Below are 27,024 nucleotides of genomic sequence, written 5' to 3'. Positions count from 1 at the left end.
AGTTAACATCGGATCGTCGATGTCTGGCCGGATTCGTTAGGGGGATCGATCTTGGCTCGCCTCGAAATCGTTGTCTGCTCACTTTGTATGTACAACCGTGGAAGAACTGTCGCTTTGACGATACTGTAGGAGTGCAAGGATCTGTTAAATTATATAGCGTATCTATTCTACAGCATCGAATTGAAGAGAAGTGTTTCTGAGAATGCACGGGAAGATTTTGGGCGACCGAGACATCTGTCAGGACCGAAAATGGCAATAAAGCAGAGTGTTTAGTATTTCCTTAAGATTTACTGACAGATGTGTGTATGTATAATATTTAAATGCACAATGTCAGTGTCTCAATGAAATCCTACTCATCCACTATGAAAACATGAATTCTCGGAGACTATCTGTCTCACTTATCCTCCACTCGTTTCGCTTTCACAAGTCATAAACGATGGTACGCACAGATTCTTTCCGCCGGTGAGTTCGTCTGTGCGTCGTTCCTCGTCGAGTGTGCAGCTCCTCTCGCAGTAAACTTTCGAGCCTCGCGAAAATAAACGGGAAGTTAATTAACAGGTGCAGGCGGGGGGCGGGGGCTCGGTTCGATCCCGTGTGGAATCGTTCTCATAAAACGACACTCGGACGGGCTTGGTTACACCCTGGGCGCACGTCTACAGTCGCAAGACGTAATCAGTCAGCGTACATGAAAGCGTGACCTAAGCCTTCGTTACTGCACATGCAGGCCGCCATGAAATTGCATTAGCGATCACTGCATATTGAGGCGGGCTGTGTGCATTCTGACCTGTGCACACAGGGACGCGAGCGCCCGCGCGAATTGTATGAAACCCCAACTAGATGTACACGGTGTGTCTACTTTAACGATCTCATCAATTGCGACCTGGCCAATATGTGTATACACCGCTGGTTCGTATCGATTTTCACGCCCCCGCCGCTGAAAATCGTCTTCTCGCCCGAAACCGTGCGTTGGCCGACTGTTTTTTCTAACGGCGACCACGCCGGCCGCTCGTTACGTAGCGGCACGAGTGGGCAAGTAGCGATTTCATTTGATTTTTCATCAGATTCTATGTGAAAAAATCGGGGGAACAATGTTGGATGAGTGTTTTTTAAACGACTGTATTGGCGGCGGAGAAAGTAGAGTACCTAGAGATTTTTCTGTGATTTCAGTAGAGGTATTATTCTGTGCTGATTGGGTGACAGAGAATAGGGGCAGAGGTAGGTTATCTGTGATTTGTTGCTGGCTGATAAATATGGAAATCTCTGAACAAGGTGTACACGAATGAAGTATCGTTGGTTAATTAAGAGAAGGGGGAAGGTGAATTTTAAACTGGGCGATAGAGATCGAAACGAATTTATTGTAAGTGAGATAATGGAGGAATAAATTCTTGGCACGTTAGGGGGGGGGGGGGGAGAGAAAAGAAGCTTGGTGCATTAAAAACGACTCAATAAATCATGTGCCTAATTGGAAACAGAAACAGGAAAGCTCGAATTCGGCCAGAGCTTGCTGGCCGTAATGATTTATTTAACGGAAGAACTAGATGCTATTGGAAACACGCCGTGTCAGGTGTCAGCCGAGCTACCAAGATTGAGAGACCGAAAGACGGTGAGGTCCGTGCACACGGGATGAATTTCAATTACAGCTTGCCAAGCTCCAAACTACTCTCACCCTTTTCGTATATTATATTTACCACCTGACGGATTTTCCACCGAATCTCCGTCACAACATTGCACCGTATTCAACAGAAGCATCGTATTGCACTGTCTAGCCAGCGAAATTTAATTCACGATCGAATAAAGAATCTCCAACGAAAAATGGGCAGGGGAAACTGGGGAAACTTCTGTCAGTGTGTTTACGACGTTATAGTATTTATCTTTTAGGACGAGCGCCAGGGAAAAAGGTACGAGGACATTTTTTTAAAGCAACGTTCCTGTCTGCGCGAATCTGCCATGAAAATTATATCGCGACGCAGCGAGCTTCATTTCCACGCAGTAATTCCCGTGGTAAATTAATCGCGGCGCGACAGATATTCCTTTTTTCCTCGTCCCCCTTCGCTCCTCCCGCCGTGTGACGGACGGCGAATTTTCGCGCAACGCGCGACCGCGGAACACGCGCGAGCCGGTCCACAGGCGAGCAGAAAACAAGCGGCAACGGAACCAACGTTCCGAGGAGACAGAAATTGGGAAACTTCCCGGAAGCATTGGTCTCCCTCCACTGGCCTGGAAAAAGTTACCGAACGATAGCCTCTATTTTTATTGGAGTAAATAATTACCGGTGGCTGGTCGACCTAACGACGTTCTGCCTCGCTCTTTCGCTTGCCTGTGTAAAAGTTAATCGATAAAGGGAACAAAAGTCTGGCTACACTCTTTAGCATAATTTCCTTGGAAAAATTCATGCATTTAGGACACTCGTTTCTTAAACGCGATTTGGTTTCAAGCGTTAAGACAACTTAAATGGGAGAAGGAAATAGGTATACTAGCTATTAATCTACGAATCGTTTGAAACTGAATTCTTTAATTGTTCCTCTTTTGTGCGACTCTTTATAAGTTAATTAAGTATATAAAAATGACTGTTCAATTGTTGAGGCATGATATCTGCACGTGTCCTACCCATTTCGTCCACTTTCGGCGGAGAAAGCACCTGCTTCTCTCACCCAGCTATTTTCCAACCTTGACTTCCCGAGTGTCCAAGGGAGGTTACCACGCGCCGTTCCGAAAGCACTTCCCCAGCCCCTGGGACTCCGCAGCCCCAATTTGCATGCGGCCACCACGTGGCCAGGAAGTGGAATCGAAAGAGGAAGCTAGGGAAAGGAAGAAAGAGAGGGCTTGTTTCACGGCGGCTGGGCCAACGAGCCATTGCTTCAGCAGAAAATCTTCACCTTCGCTCTCCTCCTTTTTCCATGGAAATGCAAGCAAGACGATGGCCGCGCCACCCCCTGCGGCTTGCATACTAACCGCTCGACGACGTCGCGTTAAACCACGCTGAATTATCTCGGGATTCGGCTGGCAGAAGGGGATGAATTTACTGGCGAGATATTCCTTTCTCGAAATTCTGCATTCTAGTCTGCAGTTTTTCGTGGCAATTCATTCTATTGCCAGGGGTTTTCAGTAAACATTTCAAGGAGGAAGTAGATACGAAGGAGCGCTCCTATGGAACGCGAAAATAAAGAAAGAAACTTGTCAGGGAAGAGACACAGGGCGGGGCGTTATTAAAGGGGACAAAAGACATGATTTACAGTGATCCTTGACGGTACCAAGGAGATCTACATTCTTGGAGACGCGTGTCACGCATACACAACTCAACTATCCTAGCCGTAGATAAGCCGAGAACCAACCCTTAACGGTGTTCACGTAGCGCCTTAGAGAACACCCCTTCTCTGGGATGGGGTAGCCTATCAGAAAGGCAGAGGGGACCCTTGGACCTACCGTGGAACGAGGGGCAAGGTTCGTGGACAGCATTCCATGCATTTTAAAAGGGCCACGAATTACGTTTCCTGGATGGTCGCGCGCGTCACGAGACCGTTCGTGATCCGTCGGCTCTCGTTCCCACGCGTTCGATACCCTAAACGAACAAACCCCTCTCTGTATTCGCGACGCTCCTCCGTACGGAGTTACTTTACACCGTTCCCTTCCGTTGCTTTCAGGAGGAACAGCTCGACCATGGAGAAGTTCAACTGGCAGATCTCCAGAACCGAACTCTACCCGGCGGACTCCAAGTACGTGGACCAATTGTTGTACGAAATCGCGACGAAGCCTATTCTTCATGTCGGTGAGTGTCTCTTTTAATTCGCAGTACTGAGAATGTAGACTTATCGAGCTATCGAGTGGCGGAATGCTGTGTAGTAAATATCATCGTAGTAGGCTTCTATCGAGCAGAGTTGTACTGCTTCGGAAAAATGGGAACTTTCACGTAATGAAATTGATAAGAGTGGTGTGCTTCGTGACAAATGTTGCTATTAGAAAGAAAGATCCCACGTTTGTGTTTCTTGGAATTTTTCTGGGCCAAGCCAGCACAGATCCGCCGCAGTAGAATCAGCCGTCACTGGTCAGACGCTCCATCGCAGCGCCAATGCATAACAATCGAAATTCTCGGCCACTTCCAATCGAACCCCCTGCCACCCTTCGAATATTACACGATCGAGCGTGCTGTAATATAAATTTTCGAAGCGTCAGGCCACGCAAATCGTGCCTGGAATTTTTCCTACGGCGAAGTAATCGACGATGGGGGAGCGCCCGTTCGCGGACCTTTATTAAATTTTACGTGGCTCAAAATAAATCGATCCATCGATGGGCCTTCCTTTGTCGATTGAAAGTGGCGTCGAGGGAATCGTGGATGTTCGCCAAAATTAATTTCTTCAACAGTTCTCTATCTTCCGTGGCGTTTTAATACCACGCAATTCAAACAAAATGATTAATGCAATTATTTCGATTATCAAGCTTGCTAATTATCTAAGAGTAATCTGTACATTCCCTCGCACTCTAAACCAAGTTATCGACCAGCGGAAAACAGTGAGAAACGAGATTCCCGTGGGCACCGAAAATTAACCGATGCCTCGTTCGATCAGCGAATTATCTCGATAAAGGTTCATTCTCGGCGAACCGAGCGACATTTCGCGTGACGAAATTGTGACGCGGAATGGCCGTTGCGCCCGCTAACGAAGCGTACGCGGCGAATGAAACGGGCAGGGGAGGGAATTAGGCGCAGCGCTGGCATAAAATTAATGTGGAAACGGCGTCGCGATAATCTCTTCTCTGGTGGAATTAATTTCTCCTCGGGCCATGAAGCCAGTCAATAAGCCGGCGTGTTATTGTGACCGTGGCTTTGTGCTTAGTAATTGCCGCGACGCGGTTCATTGACTAACAATGCCGTAGCGATCGTCCGATCCGGAAGGGTGAAAAGAGAGAAACAGAGAAGCTTGCTCGCGGCCCCGCGAACCGTGACGTTTTAAAATTAGACCTGGCACGACGTTGCACGCGCAATTTCCGGCTCGATCATCGCGTCGACTCTCCTCCTCGATTATTTATATTCGCCACGCGCGCTCGCGCTCGCGCTCGCCTTTTCCGACTTGTCGCCGCTTCAACGTCAATTCCAATCACTTCGTTTTACTTCGTAGCCACCTTATTAATGTTCGAGAAACGGGGGAGCTCGTAAGACTCGCTTGGGCTTCGATTAATATTTCAGTAAACTGTATCCGCGAGTTCACGAAGAAATGGCGACAGTAGAGTCGATAGTTTTCAAATTTAATGGGATATTTCTAGTCGATTTGAAGTATTCAAATATCCTGGGAATACGTATGTATGCCGTAGTATATATGTCGGAAGGAAATTCAAATCGATTTCTTCGGCGAGCAGCGAAATTAGGAGTGTCGTCCAACGAGCAGGTGGATGGAATTTCGATCACGTTTTGGGACGACAGTTTGTTGAACAAATCGCGAGGTAACAGTGGAGGCGTGTGGCACGGGAAGGAAGTTAAATCAGCACCAAGGAGTCCCAGGTTACCGAGGATGCAATTATTAGCCTGTATCGAGCTGCCGTAGGAAATTAGATCGTCGATCAAAAGGGAGGGTGGGACAAAGACGGCTCCCCCAGCATCTCGGTGACAAAGTAGGTCGATCCAAGTTGCTAAACAATAATTAAATTGCGCGAAGAGGCTGTTGCCGTTCGATACGATGAAAGCTGATTTCCACGCGTAATCAGGATCCACAGAATCGGGCGTGCAATCGACCAGGCATCTCGGTAACGAAGTTTCCTGCTCGCCATTCCACTTCTGACTAAAGTTTCAATCGGACTTCGACTCGAGCAAAAGAACGTTTCATTTACATCGACCCTTATTCGATATTCAAGATTAATAATACCTTCGAGTGCCGGGTGAAAGTTACAGGGAACTTGGAGGTTCAAGCATCTCCAACTTCGAACAAAAAGCTTCCTCGGTTCTCCACCAGCGAAACACAGTAATTGCGGGTGTTGATTAAGTGGCATTTAATATTCAGCAAACACGCCGAGGATACTCCACGAACTTTCCCTTTCATCCGTTCCCCCTGATCTCTCTTTTTTTTCCCCCAGGCCAGCAACCTTCGAACTTCGCTCGAGTTCAAGGTGAACTTTCCACTCGATTCGTTTCGAAAATCGATGCACGTCTCCGTTTGGAGTTAGTGCGCACTCGCATCTAGAGATGTCCACAGAAATTTCTACCGCAACAGTTTCACGCTTGGTAATAATAAACTCGCGACAGAAATTCATAGTTTTCGCGCGTCTACTTACATAACGCGCGCTCTGACGCCTCAATGTCAATTTTAATTGCCAGCTGACACAGCCACGTCGGACTATGTTGTTTGTTAATGATCGTTCCGAAAGTTATTTTTAATGGTTACTAGGAAATGGAGTAGTTTGGGACACTCTCGCAGTTGTGATAATCGAGGGAAAGGCCAATTGTCGGTTGCAAGTGGGAGTGCAGGCGTAAGTAGTTCGGGTCAATAATATCGACGACGCGACAGGAGGTCGACGATTAATTGCCCTGTGTGATAAATTGACTGCGGGTAACCGGCACGGCTGGTACTTAAATTAGACATATATCATTTATGAAATTGACACAGTGCACGACGAGCGATCGATATTCGTTCGTGTGTCGCTGCCAAGAATTTTTTTCGCTCACTTGCATGACAGCGCATCCGCCGCGAAATTATTTTGCCAAGAATATCGAGTGCTTGAGAAAATAGACACTATTCAATTTTAATTGAAACGTACGTATATCGAAGACTAAAATCATTCGATATTCTAACTCACAGTGTCTACTTGTCATACTTTGACAAGTCTTGATTTCTAAAACCTCTGACTCTAAATTCACTGAATCCTTTATCTTCGCCATTTATATTCTTACTTTGATTTCATTTTAATTTAAAATCACACAGATAAATGTATAATACCTACTCTGGATCACTAAAATTGTTGTTTTTAAACGAATCGTTAAATGCTTGTTCAAAATCGAAGCTTCGCGTATTCAAATGACACGGCCGTCGCCGTAAAAGATCCGATCATTTGAATTCTGATCACACCGCGCAAACTACGAAATTCGATAATATTATTATGGCATTAAATGGAGATTGGTTTCTCTTTAATCTCCGATCCGTCGTGGATAATAAACCCGATCTCCCGATTACTATCAGGCACGAGTTCAGACATCCATTAGCAGTGTGGATAATGAATGGAAACGTGAAAGGAAATGTTTAGTAAACATCGAACGATTCTTTCGAAGTTTCGCAATAGAAACGGCGAATAAGTACGAAACAATGTTTAAAACGGCCCCTCGATGGACGCGCATTTCTAATTATTGCTCGATATCAGCGTAACTAGGAGAGCGCAATTAACCGTGACTTAATCGCTGCTGGGCCAATTTAGTCGAAAGTCTCGATTGTTCAGGCTCTGTTAAACCGAGAAAATTCAGCCGAGGAAAACTCTACTCCTAAGCAATTTGTAGGATTCGATCGCTGGACCGTGTAATCGAGCGCTTTTCCACGGAAGCGGATAATAAATAATCGTGCTTTCCCCCGTTTCTGCTTTCAGTTCAGAAGGAAGGCGGCACCCAGCTGAAGCTCGAGATAGACTATTCGCACATGCAGGCGCTTTTCAAGCCCATGAGGTGAGTGCAATTAAATTTCACGGCGAAACAATGATCCCTCGTCGAACGAAAAAAGCTTGCGCCACGGTCGAGCAGTCGGTTTGAAAGCTTATCAACGTGAAACGGGAGCGTGTGATGCTGCCTTTCTTTACCAATTCACTTACGGTTTCCACATTCTTTCTTAGCATACTCAATATTAATTGATACCTACTTCGAGCACTGTAAAAGAATTTGCAATCTTGATCCTTATTTTTCACAACATAGAAAGTGCAACAGGAATCTCGAAGAAAGTTTTCCAAGGTGTAAGGTGCTTCATAAACCTGTCGTTAGAATATTTTCCTGCTTTTTTGAGATCCATATATCTGATCGGTTCATCAAAGGAGACTGGGGTTTCCCGAAAGCTGCCTGCCACGCTTATCTCTCGACGAACCCGTTTGAGTTGTAACCAGCATATCCCGGTGAAGCAGATGCACTGCTCAGCCTTACGAACGACCGCGCAAAACTTGGCGGATGAAGATAAGAGGGGAAAGTTTCCCGCGATGGGACCGCGGGGTTTACCTTGGATTATTTCGACGGTAATCGAATCCGCGAGACTCGTTCCGCTGCCACGATAAAACGGAGGAGCCGCGTTTAATTCGACAGGATTGAACGCGGCGATGTTAGTTCAGGGGATTAACAATTTATTTGATTACCGAACTTGCGCGAACGCTTCTGGGACGAATTATGCCGTTCAACCCTCGGAGTTCAGCTTCACGGAACTTGGTTTATGCATCTCCTCTGTGTCTATTTTAACTGAAAACTGATGCAAATTTTCGTATTTCTTGTCACTGGATCCTACCGTTTTTTGACACATCGTCGTTTGATATCGCTTGATAAACCAGCCTTTGAGTTTCGTCCCACAGGAATATTATTTATCGCGAACGACTGGCGCGATTAGGAGCAATTCTGTGGAAATTGTGAGGGTGGAAATCGAGCTCCTTGACCTGAGACGCTAGGGTGCAGGCTGCTGCACCCACGCAAAGATAGGGCAGGAAAGTTTGGTATCTTGAGCTCGCAGCCAGCGCGAAATTACTTCGGCAGTTTGTCCGTGACGTGTGGCCTCTCGTCGCGAATTCTCGCGGGGCGCGTGGACCCGTCCCTCATAGATTTGCCACGATAAAAGCGGCGAATTAACCCTGAAATATCGGTCCTTGCGACTCCCCGTCGAACCAGGTGGCCGAGCGACGCGAGCAACCGCTCGCCTAGGGCATTGCGAACCCGTGGGAAAGCTATCGAGAGCAGACGTAGCTTGAAAAGTCGCTTGCAATTGGAAAAGTAATGGATGGATATCGGGGTAAAGGTATCACGGATGATCGGTTTCAAAGGAAACTTTATTTCGGTGAGATAATGATGCAAAAGCACCTATAATTGATTAAAGGGAACTGAATTTGGATGTAGGACAATATTTTGGTGCTAGTGCTTTTTTATTTCTGTGTACACGTGTCGTGGAAATTATAGTAGATATGAAAGAAATTGGAAAAAGTGCTGGGACAGATGGGACTTCGAGAATTTTCCGAGTGTTATCTGTTCTAAGTAGATTACTGAAAGTTCCACAACGAAGCATTTCAAGGTCCATCTAGCCTGACATCCAATCGAACTAGACAGACCTTGGACCACCTCGATAAATTGTTGGAACTTGGAAAATTCCAGTAAGATGTTGCAACAGGTGGAACAGAGATGAATTAGAGAAATTTCAAAGTTCCATCTGTTCCAGCATCTTACTCAAATATTCTAATTGTAAGTTCCACCTATCCTTCTAGCTTAACACTATATTCTGGAGTGGGAATAATCGAACAACTCTTTATAAATTTTTTAAAGGGTAGGAAAGATTTATTCAAACATTTCAAGGTACATTTATTCTTACATTCTATCGAAGTATTCAAACTTAATGAAGTTCTTATAAAATATTTGACAATCGCAGCCACCGGCTCGGTTTTCACCGATTTCTTAAACTTTTACTGTTTATACACATTGCAAATTATTAATTACAATGTTTAAATGTTTCTTGATTCAAGTTGGGGTAAAATTGTATTCATGAAAATAGTTAGAGGAATAAGTTGCTGTCTATAGACGATGAGTGTCGAATTTCGACTGACGCCTTTTGTCAATAGAACAGGTGTAAAAGATGTGTACGATTCGTTAAAATATTATTCCTTTATGGTTACTTATTTCTGCAAATTTGTAATTATATACTTATTCTTATATTTTCATCTTATAACAGTGTTTATTAATCAAGCTATTATACTAGCTGAAATTCATAAAGTTTTACTAACAAAGGAATGGTTTGTACAAGGATTGAGAATATAAGTTCGCTAAGAGGCTTTTTTACCTGATCCTATCCATGTAAATATGCAAACAATCGCATTAGTTGCAAACCACACGCTCCCCCGTGCAATATCGCTTGGAAGCCACTTAATCCACCGAATCCCTGCACTTGAGGGTGAAAAGTAAAAGTGGCACGTCCGAGAAGCCACGACCAACCCTCCCCCCCCCCCGTTTCTGGGTCTCAGACAATGAGAGGATGTGACGTATCGCGCTTTCTACAGGGAGAAAGGGAGCGACGGAGTGGGCTATGATAATTGAGCAGAAGAGGCAAGGACAGTTCGAGTGGCTCTCTCACGGCACGAGGCACTTGGGCCTCCACTTATGTAATTGTGCTCGTAATCCCATCCACCGTAACTTCGTCAGCCCTGGGCCACGAGAAAAACCGCAGAGATACAGGCGACGGAAGAAGCGTCTTCCTGGGGGACGAGAAACGAAAGAAAACGCGGCGTTAATCCCGCGATTCCGCCGATGGGTTCATACTTTTTATCACCCTTCACCTTCCTTGAAATCTTCGCTGATCTTCTCCGTCCCCTTCGTCACTTAAACTTTCGCTATCAATCTACCACCCTTCACACCCTCAGGATTTCACTCTCAACGCTTCTGCACGGCTTCCAAAAAGATTAATAATTCATTATTTCGCATATCTTCTCGCCAAATTTTTTCAATCGCGGCTTATTACCGCTGATTCGTCGCTGCGTCGCAGCGTTTCGTACGTAACAACTATCGCAACGACATTTCGACAACTCTGAAGCTAAAAGAAATCCTTTAGACTCTCTTCCACCCCCGAATGGCGACCGTGCAGCGATCTACGTGCTCCAACGAAATCAGCGCAGCGTCTCGATCGTTCGAAACGAGTTACCGGGGCAGTAATGGCGCGGAGCAGCGGAGGGGGAGAGGGAAAGGAAGGAATAAAGTAGAGAAAACGTAATATCCAGTAGTGGAGAGGAAATTCGAGACAGGGTGGCGGTGGGAGGGTCGTCGAGACGCTTATTGCGACTCTTTTTGTCTCTGCTGCACCTTTGGGCTCCTCTGGGCGCACATATTTGGCCCTTTAAACTTCCGGTCGGCCGAAGATTCCGCGATAAGTGGCCGAGGCCGGCTTAAACTCCGGTAATAAGTTCGGCAATAAGTTCCATGGAAAGTTTCCGCCCTCGGTCACCGCCGCCCGCCGCCACCCACAACCCTCTTGGGAGAGGGGAAGGGGGAGGGGACCAAAGAGGGAATTTCGAGGCGAAATTGCGAGCGTCCCGGACGAGACGCCACCAATCCCGCAATAAGCTCTCGTTACACGTTAAGGAGGACACCTCTTTTTCTCGTCCCGAAACGAACGAGCCCTGGCTTTCTTCTCACCTCCTGCCTCCCCCTTGCTCGCCAAGATTCATTGAATGGACAATTTCTCGCGACGGAAAATAATTTCTTCCTGGAGCCTCTTATTGCTCCCCGCGTGAAGGCCCTTTGATTGCGCACTTTGGCCCGCTTTGGCCCGCAGGATACTTTGCGGATGTACCAACGTACTTCTTTTAGTCCACGTTCATTCTCTGACGCTCGGATAACGAGGCTTTCGTTAATTTTTATTCTTCATTAAGGGTGCGTCCAGCGAGGTTGCGTGTTCGGGTTTGTTCGGGTTTGATCTCTCCGATGTGGAGTGGGATTGTCTTTAAGTTTCATAGTTTTCGGACGTTGATTGTCGATTAGGTTTTGGGAAGTTATTGCTGTTATTAATTGTGTAATTAGTGGTGATATGTTAAGGGTGAAAGTCTGAATTGATAGTAAAAATTTCGCAAGTTTTTACAGAATGATTGCACAGTTTATTCAAAATGCAACTTTCGCGCTCCCGTTTTTTTCTGAATTGCTTGTGATGATTTATTAAAAACAGAGTTTTCCCTCTTGCCGTACTTTCGCGCGCGCGTTTCAAAGTTCCTCGTTATTAAATTTCGCGCGGAACTTTCCCGTTTGAATTCCGTACACTCGATTATTAAAAACAGCTTCCACTTGTCCCCCGCGTTCTCCTGGGAGCAGCATTTTCAGCCGAGAAATTTCGATAATCTTGTTGGGCTCGTTTCAGAAAAAATGCCGGGTCTCCTTCGCGGAACGGAGCGGAAAATTACGAATGTTCATTTCATCGCGAGCGTTCGTTCCGTAAAATAGACACCTTTAGGATTGAATCCAGCCAGAAGCTCGAGTAATATTTCTAATATTTTCCAGATTGAATTTACACACGAAACGCAACGCGGCTCCCTTCACGTTTCCAGAATTAATTCATCCTCTGTACTCGCGCGATATGTTGAATAATTATAGGTAACTCGTTGGAAGGAAGTGGGCAGACATTTTTCTTTCGCTCGTGCCACTCGTCGGGCGATCGACCAGCAATAATTACCATCGACCTACATCGTTAACTCACCAGTAATTAGCTTTAGGCCCGCTATTCGAGCCAGCCGTTTAATAATCACCTGCGCGTAAAAATTAGCCGCCAGTGGCTTTAAATCATGCCTGAAAATACCTAAGCCTCGAAAGATCCGAGCCATTGTGAAAAAGGAATGCGGGAAACGTGGCGGGAGCTTCTGACAGCAGGAAGCTCGCAAAAAGAATTCCAAACGATCCTTGTAATCTGCCCCGCGAATTTCGAAGTTCGAAGGAACGCCTCCCGTTAATATTCAAGCGAATAAATTTCTGCCGAAACGGTTCATTTGAATAGAAAATACCAGGGACAGGGTCTTATTCCCGCGCAATTATTCCAACCAAATGCCCGCTTATCTTTTCCGCGCAGTTTCGCGGGACGCGAAGATGGTGGGACGCGAGTTCGCGGGCGAAGGAGCTTGGTAAACAAAATTATGCCCAGGGAAGTCGGAAGGTCAGGAGGCAAGGCCTGGCTGGCTGCCTGGCGACGCCGTTTAACTTTTAATCAGATGCAAATTACGCGCTAATTACCGGGCGACCGTCGTATTAATTAGCACTGCCTGCTCCGCGAAACTTCCTCCCCGGCCGGCCGCCACGCTTCTCCAGATCCCGTTGCTCTCTTCCCATCTCGGCTCGCCCAACGTGCTCTAAGTGTAACCGCACCTGTGATCATTTTTCACAGCTGTCAATCTTCCACCCTTCGCGATGAATACCTTTCCACAGAGAGGTCTAAAGTTCCCTTTTCTATTTTATATTCACCCCATTGAATTTGCTATTCTAGTTCAACTTTCAGACCTCCAATGTATCTAGGGAAGCATTCCAAGTTCCTAATATCTGTATAATTTATTCGAAGCATCATCGTTCGAACCTCCACCATAAAAATCTAAAAAAAACTCCCGTTTTCTTGCCAAATATGCGTTGCCCCTTGAAATGTCACATACCCTTCTAACTTTATGAAATATTCCAAGGATCGTGCAGCCCTGTGTTCTGATAAATGTTTCCAAGCACCGCGCAGCCTTATGTCATTGCCCGGTTCGTTGGGATAGGACGAAATCATCCCACTGGAATCATCATCCCAGGGATTTATTTTCGGTTGCAATCTCGACCAACCTTTCGCCGCCGCGTTTGCCAATAAACCGTCCGTCGCGATAAAACGGTGAACTTCTTGACTGACATTTTCCGAGGGAACAATAAACCCGGTCCCGGCGGCGTCGAATAATTTACCACGTCGATACCGAACGAATTAAAACTTTCCTCGTTGTTTTACACGGTCGACATTTAATTCTCGCCCCGTCCGTCGATACAGACCATCCTCCTTCAAGGGCGCCATTAAATCGACCGTTATTCTGGCGAGCTTAGGCGAATGTTTCCGATGCATCTCGGTCCTGGATGGCCGCGGAGATCGATCTGCTACGTGCCGGGTGGCTCGTGAAATCTGCATGGAGATCGCGAGTAAATATTTGATCGGGCAAAGATTCCTCCTGGATGACTTACTCCTTCGCTTCGTTACCGATTGCTGTCTCGTTCCCCCGCGGAGAAAATATTACAATTTCGAATGTTTCCTTTGGATAGAAAGAGCTTCGACGGTCACGGTGAATTATTGTATTTATTATGTGGCTGGTGGTTGGAAAATGATGACTTGGAATTCGATTTAGGGAGGAGAGAGATTTATAATTGGAGATTTGAAGGTAATAAGAATGAATTGGTGTGCGATTTTTATGTAGCAGTTATATTTTTCGTTCAGTTATCGTTACATTGCTTGATAGGAAACAATATCAGTGCGAAGGTACGAGTATTCTGTTTGGTCCGCCGTAAATCGACGTTCCCGATACAGAGCCGCGGTCGGAAACGATTGTTTTCGCCGGGAACTTCTCCCCATTATTTACATTCCCATGGAGTCTCGTTGGAAGACACCCGTTCAACGTCAGTACATCGGAGGAATTCAAGCTTCTTGTTCCTCCATCCCATATTCCGCAAGGAAAGGTGCCCACGTACGAGAAGGATTCCCCCGGGATGCCTTTTTTATTTATCGCCGTCGACTTCCACGATGGAAACGGAGACTGAGAAGGGAGGGCCATTTCTTCTGTTTCTACCCCGTGCTCTCCGTACCGGCGGTATTTTCCCCGAGAAATCGTCTCCTTTTAGACCCCGACATCTCTCGAGGCTCCTCCTCGAGATGGTACGTGCCGTGTGCCCTTGAACGAAAGAAATATTTTTTGGCAAACCAGAGAAGTGGAGGGAAAACATTCGCTCCCGAGAAACACCTTTCGCCCGCGCTTCTATTCAGGACTCGCGATTCCTGGGAGATTTAATTTTCTAAACGTTTGAATGGCAGTGAGGTTGAGATAATAGTTAACTTTCTTTGTTGTTCCTAGTATCGTAGAACATATCGAAACGTTTCGAGTTACGGAGCATAGCATTGCAGTTTAAATGGGGCTATGCAAGTGTTTGCTCACAATGGTGTTTGGTTTTGTTTCAGGTTTCCACGAGAACAGCAGACCCTGCCGAATCACTTTTACTTCACTGACTTCGAGAGGCATACAGCCGAAATAGCAGCCTTCCATTTAGACAGGTAATTAAATACACTTTTCGTATTGTATTATCAATGAAATCGCGGCGATGGTGTTACTAATAATGAAACCCAACTCCTTAGAGGACCTCCCATTAAGTTTTTGATACAATTAACTGTTAAACTACATAGTTTAAGTTGTCCCTCCAACTGACTACCGTAGCCTCCCTCATCGTTTTGAACACCGTGTTCTACAATCTCTCGGTTCTAGTGTTAAATCAAATTTAAAATTGGGGAAAATTCGGAGGAACATTGAAAGATTTGTCGTCGCAACTTCAACAGATTTCGCGGCAATCGTTTGAACGATGGTAAAGAGTTGCCCGCGGAACGATTTATTCGCAGATTATTGGGATTCCGAAGGGCGATGCCAGTAACCGGCAGAACGTTGAACCTGACCACGGAGATTTATCAGATCGCCGACGGGGAGCTGCTGAAGACGTTCTTCGTCAGTCCCGCCGGTAATATCTGCTTCCATGGGAAGTGCAGTTATTACTGTGACACGGCTCACGCGATCTGCGGGAATCCGGACACCCTCGAAGGGAGTTTCGCCGCGTTTCTGCCGGATAAATCTATCGCCGCGAGGAAGGCCTGGCGACACCCCTGGAGAAGGAGCTACCACAAACGGAAGAAGGCGCAGTGGGAGCACGGTGAGTGCTTCAGCATTTAAGTAGATACACACGAACTTTTCCAATATTCTAATACACATTAGAAACTCAGGGAAACTGAAATTCAACAAAGTTACTTCAAAAGAAAATACTTTATCCTCTACAATTAACCAACAATAATATTCGTAATTAACCTGAGAACGGTGGTGGTAGGAAGAGCGAAAGTGTAGAGGAAAGCATGCCCTTGATGGTGCATTTTGTTCCAAGTCCCTATCTTCAGTGGTTCCCGAAATATGAGGCTTTAAAGTGCCCGCGGGGGTGATGGGGCGGCCCAAACCTGGGCGACCCAGTGACCTACTTCTTATCCAGGAAATGCGTATGCAAGTCTAGTATTAGTAAACAAAACTGCTGACTCAGCGTCTGTCACTGACCAGCGCACAGGTGCCCAGCTTGGGGTAGGTCGGTGACGAGTGCGAGTGAGAGGTCCGTGTGCGCGAGTGAGACAGACATAGATGAAGGATTGAAAATTATACTTCTCTTTACACGACGATATCTCGACGATGGAAAGTCTTATCGTGGTGAAACAAAGTACGTTCTAAAGGGGAAGGTTCCCTGCTTCCAACCGTACCTTTCACACTCACAAGATGTGGATAATTTCGGAAAACTGGAGGTTCAAAGTTTTAGCACTTTTAATACGTTCCGCGCGTACATTCGAACGTACCCTTAGGCTAATATTCTTTCTGAAGCTTTTATTAATGAGTTTTAATTATATAGATAGCAATTGTGTCGTAGAATTGTATTTATTTTGCGCATTGCAATTTCAACTCTTGGATTCTAATGATGGAATAAAGGAACTTTTCGGTACGTGCGATTAATCGAGGTAAAAGAAACGTAATTAATGCCTGCTATGTGAAATGAAATATTTCACGGGGTTTGCTTAATACTTGACGCCTCGATTCGTTGGAAATTTATGAATATCGTGTTGTCTTTATAACCCATGCATAACTGTGCTGCACAAACTATTAGATACCAGGGTTTCGTGCACGCAGTGGATCTTTTCAGCGTGCCCCAAGCATAAATCTTTAGGTATTGTTTAAAATGCATGAAACATCCGCAGGTTCCTTTAATCTTGTCTATCTGGAATTACTTGCAGATATCGTTCCCTCAGTTTCTAATAGGCTTTGACTATCATTGTTCATTATTCCCACGGTGACAGAAGTCGTGTCTAATGTCGTGTCCTGTATCGTTTCCAGACGACGATTACTGTTCCTTAGTGAAAGAAATACCTCCCTACGACGAAGGCCGGAGGCTGCTCGATCTAATGGACATGGCTGTCCTGGACTTCCTCATGGGGAACATGGACAGGCACCATTACGAGACGTTCAAGATATTCGGCAATAACACGTTCCCCCTGCACTTGGACCACGGCAGAGGGTTCGGCCGACCCTTCCACGACGAAATCTCCATCCTCGCTCCCATCTTGCAGTGCTGCATGATCAGGCAGTCCACTCTCGGCACCCTGTTAAAGTAAGTTTCTACTAAAAACTCTTCTTATCAAATCAAGCTCCGTCACTGTTCGCTCAGCTAATATCACTCTTCGACACCATCGAAGCTGCAAAACTTACAGCAGCCCCGAATAATCCCAGCCTCGATAAACAACCCAGCAACGCTGCAATTTCCAAACCCAATTTCTCCCGCAACATGCCCATATTTCGCCATCTTTATCGCGCACCCCCCGTTCCATTAATTCCTCAAGATCGATCCAGAATCGGTCGGTCGATCGTCGATCTTGCCGCGCTTTTAATCACGCCGCGGTCGCTCGGCGAGATCGATCGCTGGGAATTTACAATTCACAGCGGCTCGACGGCCTCCCAGCGGATTTCGAAAAAGGGAAACGCTGGGAAAACTTTACGACCCCTGTTGGCCCAGGTGGAGCGAGGGGGAGGGGTGGTTGAGGCACAAGGGGGACCGGATAAGGCGGATTTCGGAGTGAAACGTTTTACCAGAATTGCCCGCCGGTACCGGCACGCTCGTGAATCTCCGCTTTGATGCGGATTCACGGGGACGGGCTTTTTACGGGCGCGATAAATTCGACGAGAGCGGATTTTCGTCGACACGCGTAGAGAGATACAGCACGCGGTATGGCCGGTGACCGATGCACGATTCCGTCGGCCGATTATCGATCTGCTGAGGGGGGTGGCTGGCCGCTGCTTAAGCCGGCGTTACGAGCGGAAACTCGGGAGGCCGATATCTTCCCCTCGGCCAGAACGCGCGTATTTCTCCCCGGGACACCTGCCACTGTCTCGATAAAAATGGAGCATTCCGCAGATTGAATTTCCCCGCGAGGTACGGCCTTCGAGGGATCCCAGCGAGGCAGATAGAGGCGAATTCTTCAACCCTTTGCCGTTCAATCTAGTACACTTTCCTGAATTTCCGTCAACGATTATGTACTGGCGGCAAGCTTGAAGTTTAAACTGTGAACGGTAACGAAAGTGGGATAGCTCTATTAGGAGGAACTTCGTCTTTAAATTTATATAGCATTTGAAAAGAAAACGGGGTATTTTCCCTTCAACGGGATCCTAAGTGCCGCGGCGGCGTTAAATGATTATGCTACTCCGTTGATTCTTAAGACCCTCCGTAACTGAAACTCTTAGGACCTTAGTGGACTTGAATTTCATTTCACGAAGATTTTAACACTAAGTATAGTTGAACGTGAATCTTTTGTGAATTAGCACCAACAATGTAACTTCAGTTTCTTGTTTTTATGAAACAGTGTGTTTGTATGGAATAGCTATTGTAGAAGAATCTAATTTCCAGTCGTATAGATTGGAGCCAGTGTAACAGGGAGAGGATAGATTGGAAGCAGAAGATCGATAATTCGTGGTTGATTTCTTCCTATGGAATTTAATCGTGTTTGATCGCCGATCGCCTCGGTCATTGTTGAGAGGAGAAGATCTCGAATACAAGTAGCTTCTTGAATGAAATCGTGCTCGGCTCGTTGAAAACGCATTAAAGAAGCCCACACTCTGCCCGTTAAACCCGATATTATAGGATAATTGCATCCTGTGGCGACTTCATTGCGGCTACTTCATCGTGTCAGTCACGGTTGCTTCTTTCATTATGACTTCGTTTTCATTCAATCCCCCCCATTCACCGAGCTCGATGTGTACTCGTACGAAACACTTATACATACCGTGAATCATGAATGCTTGTGGTTCTACGAATCTCTTATTCAGCAATTAAATTTATACCTCGATACGTTCGCTTAATTAATTGAAGACATAGTGGGAATTCCAACGTAGATTTTCAGATTCATCCTTTGAGATTCATTCCTTGCCTAGGGAATAATTGCACCGTTCTTTGCCTTAGCGAAGAAAGAAACTTCTGTTTTTATTTAATTAGAGGTCGCACGATGCGATGAAAGAAAATGAAGTTTCTTTAATGCCGATGTTTGTAAGAAAATTAGAATGATATTTCTCGAGGAAAGTGTGAATAAAATGGCAACGCGAGACTGCATTGAAGGAAATATCATGGTAAACTTCCAGGCGATGGAATTCGATTCAACTTTGTTCGATTAGGTAAATATTATAAGGACCTGTCGTCCAGGGTCATCAATTTCCTCGGGGACCAAAATCCTTCAAACGGTATAAAAGCTGCTCGATCAAGTCTTTATCCTCCTCTGCTCGCGAGGTCTGCTTTTCTCGGCTCCCTTGTGACATCGAGAAGTGGCTAGCCAGAAAAGTACTTTCTTTGAGGATGCATTCTGAGACATACTTATACGTTCATATCTACAGGGTGTCCCATTACAAACTCGTGCAAAAATCAAAATCAAAATTCTGGAAAAGCAACAGCTATTTGAAAACGACCCAAATTTTTTCCTTCATCACTGCGATAGAAAACCTTCTAATATGATTTCTTCAGAAGTGACAAATTTCCTTACGACCTTCCATAATCCTATGCCCATCACAGACAAAATATAATTATTTGCAACGATACACTTTACAAGAAATATCGTATTAAGTGATACATACAATAGCCGGCAAAAATTTATTCAAAATTCTTAGACAAAATATCAAACCCCACATTTTGGCTGCATTAATTTAAATCTCGAGAACGGGTAGCATTACATCGTACCGCAGAAGGAATTCGACTTAAGTGAATATGCATCACCCTAGACGTAGTATAAATGACATCCAGGATCCGTCTGCTTGAGTCGATACTTTATTCATTGCCTCTTCCGCGAGGAGGACCCGGCTCCTCCATTATCGGACCACGTCTCGAAATCTCGAAGGGCGCTCCAACATGTCTGGAAACTTTAAGACCCGCTGGAAAAAACAATCTTCCTATGAGGTAGAACCAAAGATACGTATCATCGGGCTGGACGAACTTCTAATTACGAGTATTTGCATTTTTATTGAAAAATTCCTTGCACACCGCGCTCCGGGGCCGATCGATTTATCCAGAAGAGGTGTCCGATGGAGGGTCACGTTTTTTAATCTTTCGAGTCCCGACGACTTCTGCGTCCGTGGATTTGCATGTTTATTAAAAACGATCGACTTAGTCTGATTCCGTGAATATTGAAAGCCGAGGGGGTTGGATGGACCCTGGTTTCTGCCTGAACCCTGAAGGCTCGGCGAGCAAGTTGTTGACAGATTTGCTCGGTGACACGTTGAATATAAATTCGAATCTTTGGGAAGATTATCAAAGCTCGCGGTCTCATTGCCGTCACTGACCAATTTCAGGCTTCGGCTACCAGAGCGAAAAGCATTTCCCCTTCATTTTACAGGCACCGTATGGTCGAGATACGTTGATTGAAAAATAGAAACAGAGCGGAGGTATATTTTTTTAATAAATCCTCTGGTATCTGGATTAATATTAGGTAGATCTGATTGTTCAGATAGAGGAATCTTTTAATAATGGAACGCTTACTTTCCTCGTGGTGCTTATTCTATGCTTCAGAAAAGTTAATATAACCAACAGTGCAAGAAATGAAAATTCCAGCAGTTAATACTGCACGTTTTCTATCTAATGGCATTGCATATTATACAACAGTGCAAATGGTATTGAATTCGATCGTTATAAAAAGTTGAAAGTTCTAAGTTCGTGTCTATTTCGATAGTAGAGGACATAGGCGCATCCAGCGTATCTCGTCACGAAAGAAAAAGATTATATTACACTCAGGGGAGGATTTAGAGATTTGGCGCCCCTGGGCTAACGAGCGTCTGGCACCCTATCCTCGATATATCATGAAATATTTTAATTTAAAAGTAGTTTTCAATTCTTTTCACTGAAAATTTCCCACTCTAGGCAACAGAGATCCTACAGAGGTGTATTGAATACCCGACTCACAGCCTCCTTCGGATCATGGCTTCGTTTGCAGCCTCGAATTATAATTCCTGTTTCAGATTTCACAACGGGCCAGTGTCCCTAAGCACGTCGCTGCGGAAAAGCATGGCGAACGACCCCGTGGCGCCAGTTCTATGGGAGCCCCATCTCATAGCCCTGGACAGAAGGGTGCGCGTGATACTCCAAGCGATCAGGGACTGCCTGAATCGGGAGGACTCGAGTCAGGTGATCCGCGAGAGGCCCCAGGACGCCACGTCCTAACGCGTCCTAGCTCGTCGCGATGGTGTGTCGTGGCGCAGTGTCGTTGTAAAAAAGAACCTGTAAAAAGAAAGACTTGTAAAAAGGCTTCGCGGTGAACGACTGAGCGACCATGGTGTTTCTTACGCGTTATACCCCCGCGGGGGACAATTGTCGTTAAAGAAAGGGCGAATTTAATTGGTCACTATTAATTATCCCTTCCCAAGACTAATGAATCAGTCACCGTACTTCGATCCAACTTAGGTTCCAATAGCGTTCGTTGCTGCTTGTTCAGTTTCAGCGCAGGAGACTATTCTTATCCCTCTCCCTCCAATTTTTCTTCCTTTCGGTTTCTGTTTTAAGACGAAACTTGTACAAAGAGACTGTACATAGTGTATGTATATCGTAAGACGCGCGAGAGCAGTTTCAAAAATCAAAAACACCCGCGAACTCCTGCTTTCCGTGTACATAAACAAGAGAATAGGGAAATGGTGTACGTATGAAACAGAGCCGCGTCGTTATGGCTTTCGTGGCAAGAGTGTGTCAAAGTTTGCTCGATCTCAGGCCTCGCGGCTGACAGTTTCCTTCGGGGCTCTGTTAAAGGCTGCGGTTTGTCGTAAAGTTTATTGGTTTCAGTGGCAATAATGGACACTTCGTGTCATTCTTGCGCGGGAGCTGTGCGTCAAAGTTTTTTACAGGAAATTTCACTTTTCACAGAAAAAAAAAATAGAGGGATAGCGCTCCCTCTCGTCGAACGTGTTTTCCGCGCGTGCAAGAGAGTTGTCTTTTGTAAAAGTGTGCTTTTTCATACGCATGTGTTCCTCTGTCTATTTGCAGGGCGCACCTGCACCATTAACCGTTTATTGGGCAACGAGAGAATGAAATGAACTCTGTTGGAGAAACGTTGTCTCTTTAATCTTCTCACGAGCAATCGAAGCCCTTTCATCCCTCCTTTCATCCACCTTTCTGCCACCGCGAACACTTAAAGACACACCTTTTAAATAGTTGTTTGTTTTTTGTGCAAACTTGCACTTTTAAACCGTAGAAAGTGTTTGGAAAACCTCTGATTTTATTCCAGTAAGTTACCTTATGGATCTTATTCTTCTCTTGTTCCAGCAGCTTGGTAAGAATCAGGGAAGCATTGGGAAAGTAACAGACTGTTGAAATTCTCGTTCGCAGTGATGTAGTGAAAGACAGAGGAAATGCTACGAGAATTTCATGGCGGAAGAAGAATTTTCTGACGATATCTTTAATTCAATTTCACGTTTCTGAAACCTTTCTAGCTCCCGATTATCAGCTTCTGAATCATTGAAACCGTGAATAGTGTCACGGTCCGTGGAACGGGAGCAGGGTACGAAAAAGGGAACAAAGCGATGGTCAGCGGAGAAATCAATTTCCCCGTAGTTTCATTAAGCGAATCTGAAAGATTCAGAAGGTCTTTTAATTACGTCGCGCGCCCAAGAGTTTCCACCACTGATTTCATTATGAAGCTGTTCCCTGAAACGTTCCCTTTCCGTCTTCATATCGGTATTCCATCTCCCAGCGAGTTTCACAGTTTTTCAAAGAAACCTCCCAATAATTCCCTCCCTGTCTCGAGGAGCAGCAAAACATTCGCGGCTCCTGGGATCTGAAAACTCTCCCTGCACACAGCGGCATAGAAAGCAACGATTTTCCGAATAAAAAACACGACAAACTTACCCTTCGTTGCCAAAGTCTGGGCACCAGGACCTCGTAAAATCGATCGATCGTGCGATTAGAGAAATAATTAAACACGCTTCGAGCTACGAAGAGCTGCATTTTAATGAAGCAGCAGATTAAGCAAAAAACAGTTTGCAGAGGGGAAGATAACGAAGCAAATGACTTTTCGAATTCTCGTGGCGCGGTAGCTGTAACTTCTTTCAGGGAAGGAGATTTCACCAAGTATTTTCGCAGCGTTGTTCCAACGACGACAATGATGGTTCCGCTCAGATATTTCCCTTCTGCTCCGGGGTAAGTTGCTCGGGGTGTGCAGGCTTATCCGCGCTGCCAGCACCCTTACTCGGGGCGAAAGTTCCGCCCCGCGGGAACTTTTCGCCTTCACGTGCAAAGGTAAACGCGGAATTTTCGCGGAAGATCAATAAAACTCCACGGACAGAGCGGCGCTCGTTCGAAACTTTCCATTTCTTGCACTAACCGTGCATTTAATCATGCCATATTTGCGGAGGGAGTTATTAAATAATCGTATTAGAGATTCCAACTCTGTCTGAATGCCAACGCTCCTCGGTGAAAATATAATTAGGCTGGTTCGCGCTGGTTCGCATTTTTAAAACGATGTGGACACAAACTTTCTGGGTCGCTGAAAGTCTTCGGAAAGCACCGTAAAACTGTTGCAAGATTTAATGCTACGCCTCAGTATTCTGGAAACTGGGGATCGATAAACGCGCGGTCTAAATTACAATATCCATATCCATATCGTTGCAGTATAATATAACAATTCATTAGAGGGCTGCCTCTGTAGCCCCAGTGATTGTTGATGAAGTATCGATCGTCATTATTATTCCAATTAATTTGAGGATCCAATGATATTCCAGCGGAGCATTGTCGATAGCCCCACTGTTACGAATAACAATTCCACTTCGGAACCAGTCAGATGAAAAAAGATCTGTATTGCTTTAAACAAAGCGATACCATTACGTTCTCAAAAGAACGAACAACTCGAATATTCTTACTTTCAGGAGCGATCAATCTATTTCCCATCCGCCTTTGTACAGTCGGAAGAAAAGTAAAAACAGATGCTATTTCATTTTTCCTGAAAATAGCGATCCCAGTTGTAGTATCCTCCCTGCCCGTTTGCAAAGCAATTACAAAGCGGCGGGGGCCAGTCTACCAAAGGGATTACGATTGAAAAACAATCCTCTGAGTGGCTGAGGCGACGTCGCGCGTGCACACAGCCCCCGAAATCCCCAATCAGTCTTAGTAGTCGTCTTAGGCGGGTTTAGCAAGTGGTTCCTGTAACCGACAGCAGCCGTAACACGATCTGAATCCCCGTTTGCTAGACAGGGGTTTGGGGGTGGGTCCCGTTGCCACCGACACGGCCGGAGGATTGGGAAGGATATATCCTGTTAATTACGCGATCTCGGGCTTGCCTATGACGTTAGACGTCCCGGCCAGGACGTCCGTTTCCTGACAGCTCGAATTTCCTCCGTAGACGAATGTATAATCTCGAGGTACGGGCTGCTTGATTCGCCCTGCCCGTTGCGACCAGAACGATCAACCTGTCGAACTCGAGCTGGCCTTGCGAATTCACTCTTCTCTACATTTCCACGGTATTCTCTTTCGTTTCTCACAGCGAATATTGACAAAGGGGGGGTGGGGTCGGCCTTAAATCGCGTAAGGTTTTGGGTACGTTTTCTTACCTAATGGTTCCGGAAAAGTAATTTTAGTTTCAATTTCCCGAAATCCAGTTAAATGGATTATAATATAAACCTTTAAAAGAATTTTAATAACTGAGAAAATGCAATGTAAAGATTATTACGTAAGGATGGAGGGGGAGAGGGTTGGGATATTAAATCTTACGAATTCTTATACCGGGGAAGGGTGGGGGTTAAGGACAGCCCTCAAGCGTCACATATAAGTATCCTTCATCGCGTACCTAACATATTTCCATGTATTTGATTTTTACGGAACAATATTATTTCCGTCGTTCTATCAAATTTTCTCAGGGACCGATGCTAATAATTGACTGTAACAGTTTGCTCTTAAAAGTTGTTACGCGCACATGGCCACGGGCGAGGAATTACAGCGAAACCGACTTGCGAGATCAAAGTTTTCGCGATCTTCGGAAGACTAACGAGAACGAACGAGGCTTTCCCTCCACCGAGTCTTGCTCAATTTTGGAAAACTTTTCGGCGCGGTATTTGCGCGAAAGTTCGCCAACTCCCGGCCGGAAGTGCTTCGAAATCGTCGCGGAACCCTCGGAACGTGCCGACTGCTGTAAAGCAAGTACTCGGGCGTTTATATTGCCGGCGAGGAAATCGTAGCAGCTTGTATTCAGGGCCCGCGTCTGATCATTCCTCGACCTTCTCTACTTAATCCTCGTTCCCCTTAATTCGGACACGTTCAACTCGCCTGATTTCTATCTTCCTAGATTTTTCGTGGCTCGTCGAAGCTTCCACACCTGACTTTGAAATAATTCCACAAATTATTCAGTATTCATTGAGACTCATTGGTAAATTATTCTTACGATCTTTTCGCGTCTTTGCGGATTAAGATCTTAAAGGAGATTATTCTATTTGGAAACGTAGGAAAGAATAAAAGATTGATTCTATCGGAGAATATTCTGGTAATTGAATTAAAGAAGGATACATAAGGCTGTTTGCAAGGAAATTAAATAGTTTGCTTGTTATTTATTACAGATTAGTTGCCGGATTAAAAGGGAGGTTTAAAAACTTTCATTGAAGATGAAAGCGCGTTCATTTGTAAACCCTGTGCTATTTTCGAGGAATTAATTGAAAAGGTAATGAGCAGTCGTGTTCTTTTTAGAGATATTCTGTTCCAACATCGATTCATTATTTCACTGACGTCAGAGATTACGTTTCGTTGTAAAATTGAAGCTGGTGTAATGTAATATTTAAAATGGAAGCTCTCTGTGGATATGGCATAAAAGTTCGTCCAGCAACGAAGTCAATATAGAAGCAATTACGAGGAAATAAACGATATAACAAAATGTATACCATGAAAGGGCTGCAACCATCATTTCGCGACGAAGTTAATCGAATTTCAAAGTTACCTCGATAGAGCAAATGGAGGAATGAAATTTTCGCATCGATGCAGTCCAGCGGCAATATTTTTCCCCGAGGGAAGGGGTGTTTTCGCGAAACTTTCGGTAAAGAGATAATTGCGCGCGACATGTTTTGGAGTTCGCCAAGGAATTCGGATGGTCAATAGAATTTGTTTACCCTGGGAAGAATTTCCACGAGCTTGGAAGCTGATATATCCCCGTCAATCCCGTACACGTTACAAATGCTTTCAGGATCCTCCTATCACCATTTAATATCGCAGATATTCGTCGACGTTAAACAGAGCACATTTATTGCGACATTCCACGAAGCAAGCATTACGATGGTCTCTTGTAGCAAACAACGGATAAGGACGAAACTCGCGGAAAATTTAATCCTTCTCACAGAATATTCAAACAACAGATGCGTTAAAATCAACCCTACTGCAACCCTCCAATCTGTTCCGACCCGATCACGTTCCCATTACTCCAGAAACCTCTAAAAATGATACAAAACACTTGTTGCTATTATGTATGCTCCTCCTTACAGAATACTATTAAAAGTACTAATCACGATTAATTCGTTTGTCGATAGACAAGAGAACAAATCGAATTGAGGGAAATACGAAGAGTGGGGTGGAGTGGAGAAAGTTTCTTTATATTTCGACGTCTCTGCGGCGTGTTAAAAATTGCATAGTGGGGGGAGACACAGGGAACTCGAAGAAGGAGGATCGACGAGGAAGGCGGATAATATTTATCCTCCAGTGGTGCATTGGTCCGCGAGTTTTTCGCGTCTGTCCATAAATCAACCCTTAACGTTCGTCCCTTTGTGATCTTCGACTGTCTCCCTCCTCCCGCATCTGCCTCGGCTAGACTTTTTTCTCGAAAGAGGAACTTTCCACTTCCTCCTTTCGCCGAATCGGGCAGTGTCTCTCACCCCCGCGCGCAGCGGGGTAGCGATATGGATTTCTGCTTAGCCAGGGGGAGAAAAGTTACGCTCGTAAAACTAACAACAATTCCGTGGGACGCTGGGGAGTCAACAACCCAGGGATGTGGTTGTTGAAGGGTAAACCCCTCGCACGATTTCTGCGGCTGTTTGCAGGGGAGAGTTGGTTAATTGCGCTCCAAGGGGGGATTA

General features: G+C 45.4%; 1 protein-coding gene across 1 annotated transcript in view; it reads left to right on the top strand.

Annotated features, from left to right (window-relative positions):
* The window catches only part of LOC143375275 (extracellular serine/threonine protein CG31145), a 53,341-nt gene extending 31,309 nt beyond the window's left edge, over positions 1-22,032 (top strand). The window contains exons 2-7 of the mRNA XM_076824222.1: positions 3,642-3,766; positions 7,558-7,633; positions 14,853-14,945; positions 15,285-15,589; positions 16,801-17,074; positions 20,953-22,032. Coding sequence (XP_076680337.1) covers positions 3,642-3,766; positions 7,558-7,633; positions 14,853-14,945; positions 15,285-15,589; positions 16,801-17,074; positions 20,953-21,154 — 1,075 coding nt within the window. The 3' untranslated portion in view covers positions 21,155-22,032. The remainder of the gene's footprint in view (positions 1-3,641; positions 3,767-7,557; positions 7,634-14,852; positions 14,946-15,284; positions 15,590-16,800; positions 17,075-20,952) is intronic.
* Positions 22,033-27,024: the final 4,992 nt, after the last annotated feature.

The sequence above is a fragment of the Andrena cerasifolii genome, chromosome 12 (assembly GCF_050908995.1).
Source record: "Andrena cerasifolii isolate SP2316 chromosome 12, iyAndCera1_principal, whole genome shotgun sequence".
Taxonomy (NCBI): domain Eukaryota; kingdom Metazoa; phylum Arthropoda; class Insecta; order Hymenoptera; family Andrenidae; genus Andrena; species Andrena cerasifolii.
Note: the sequence above shows the minus strand (reverse complement) of the source record. Positions and strands in the feature narration are given on the sequence as shown.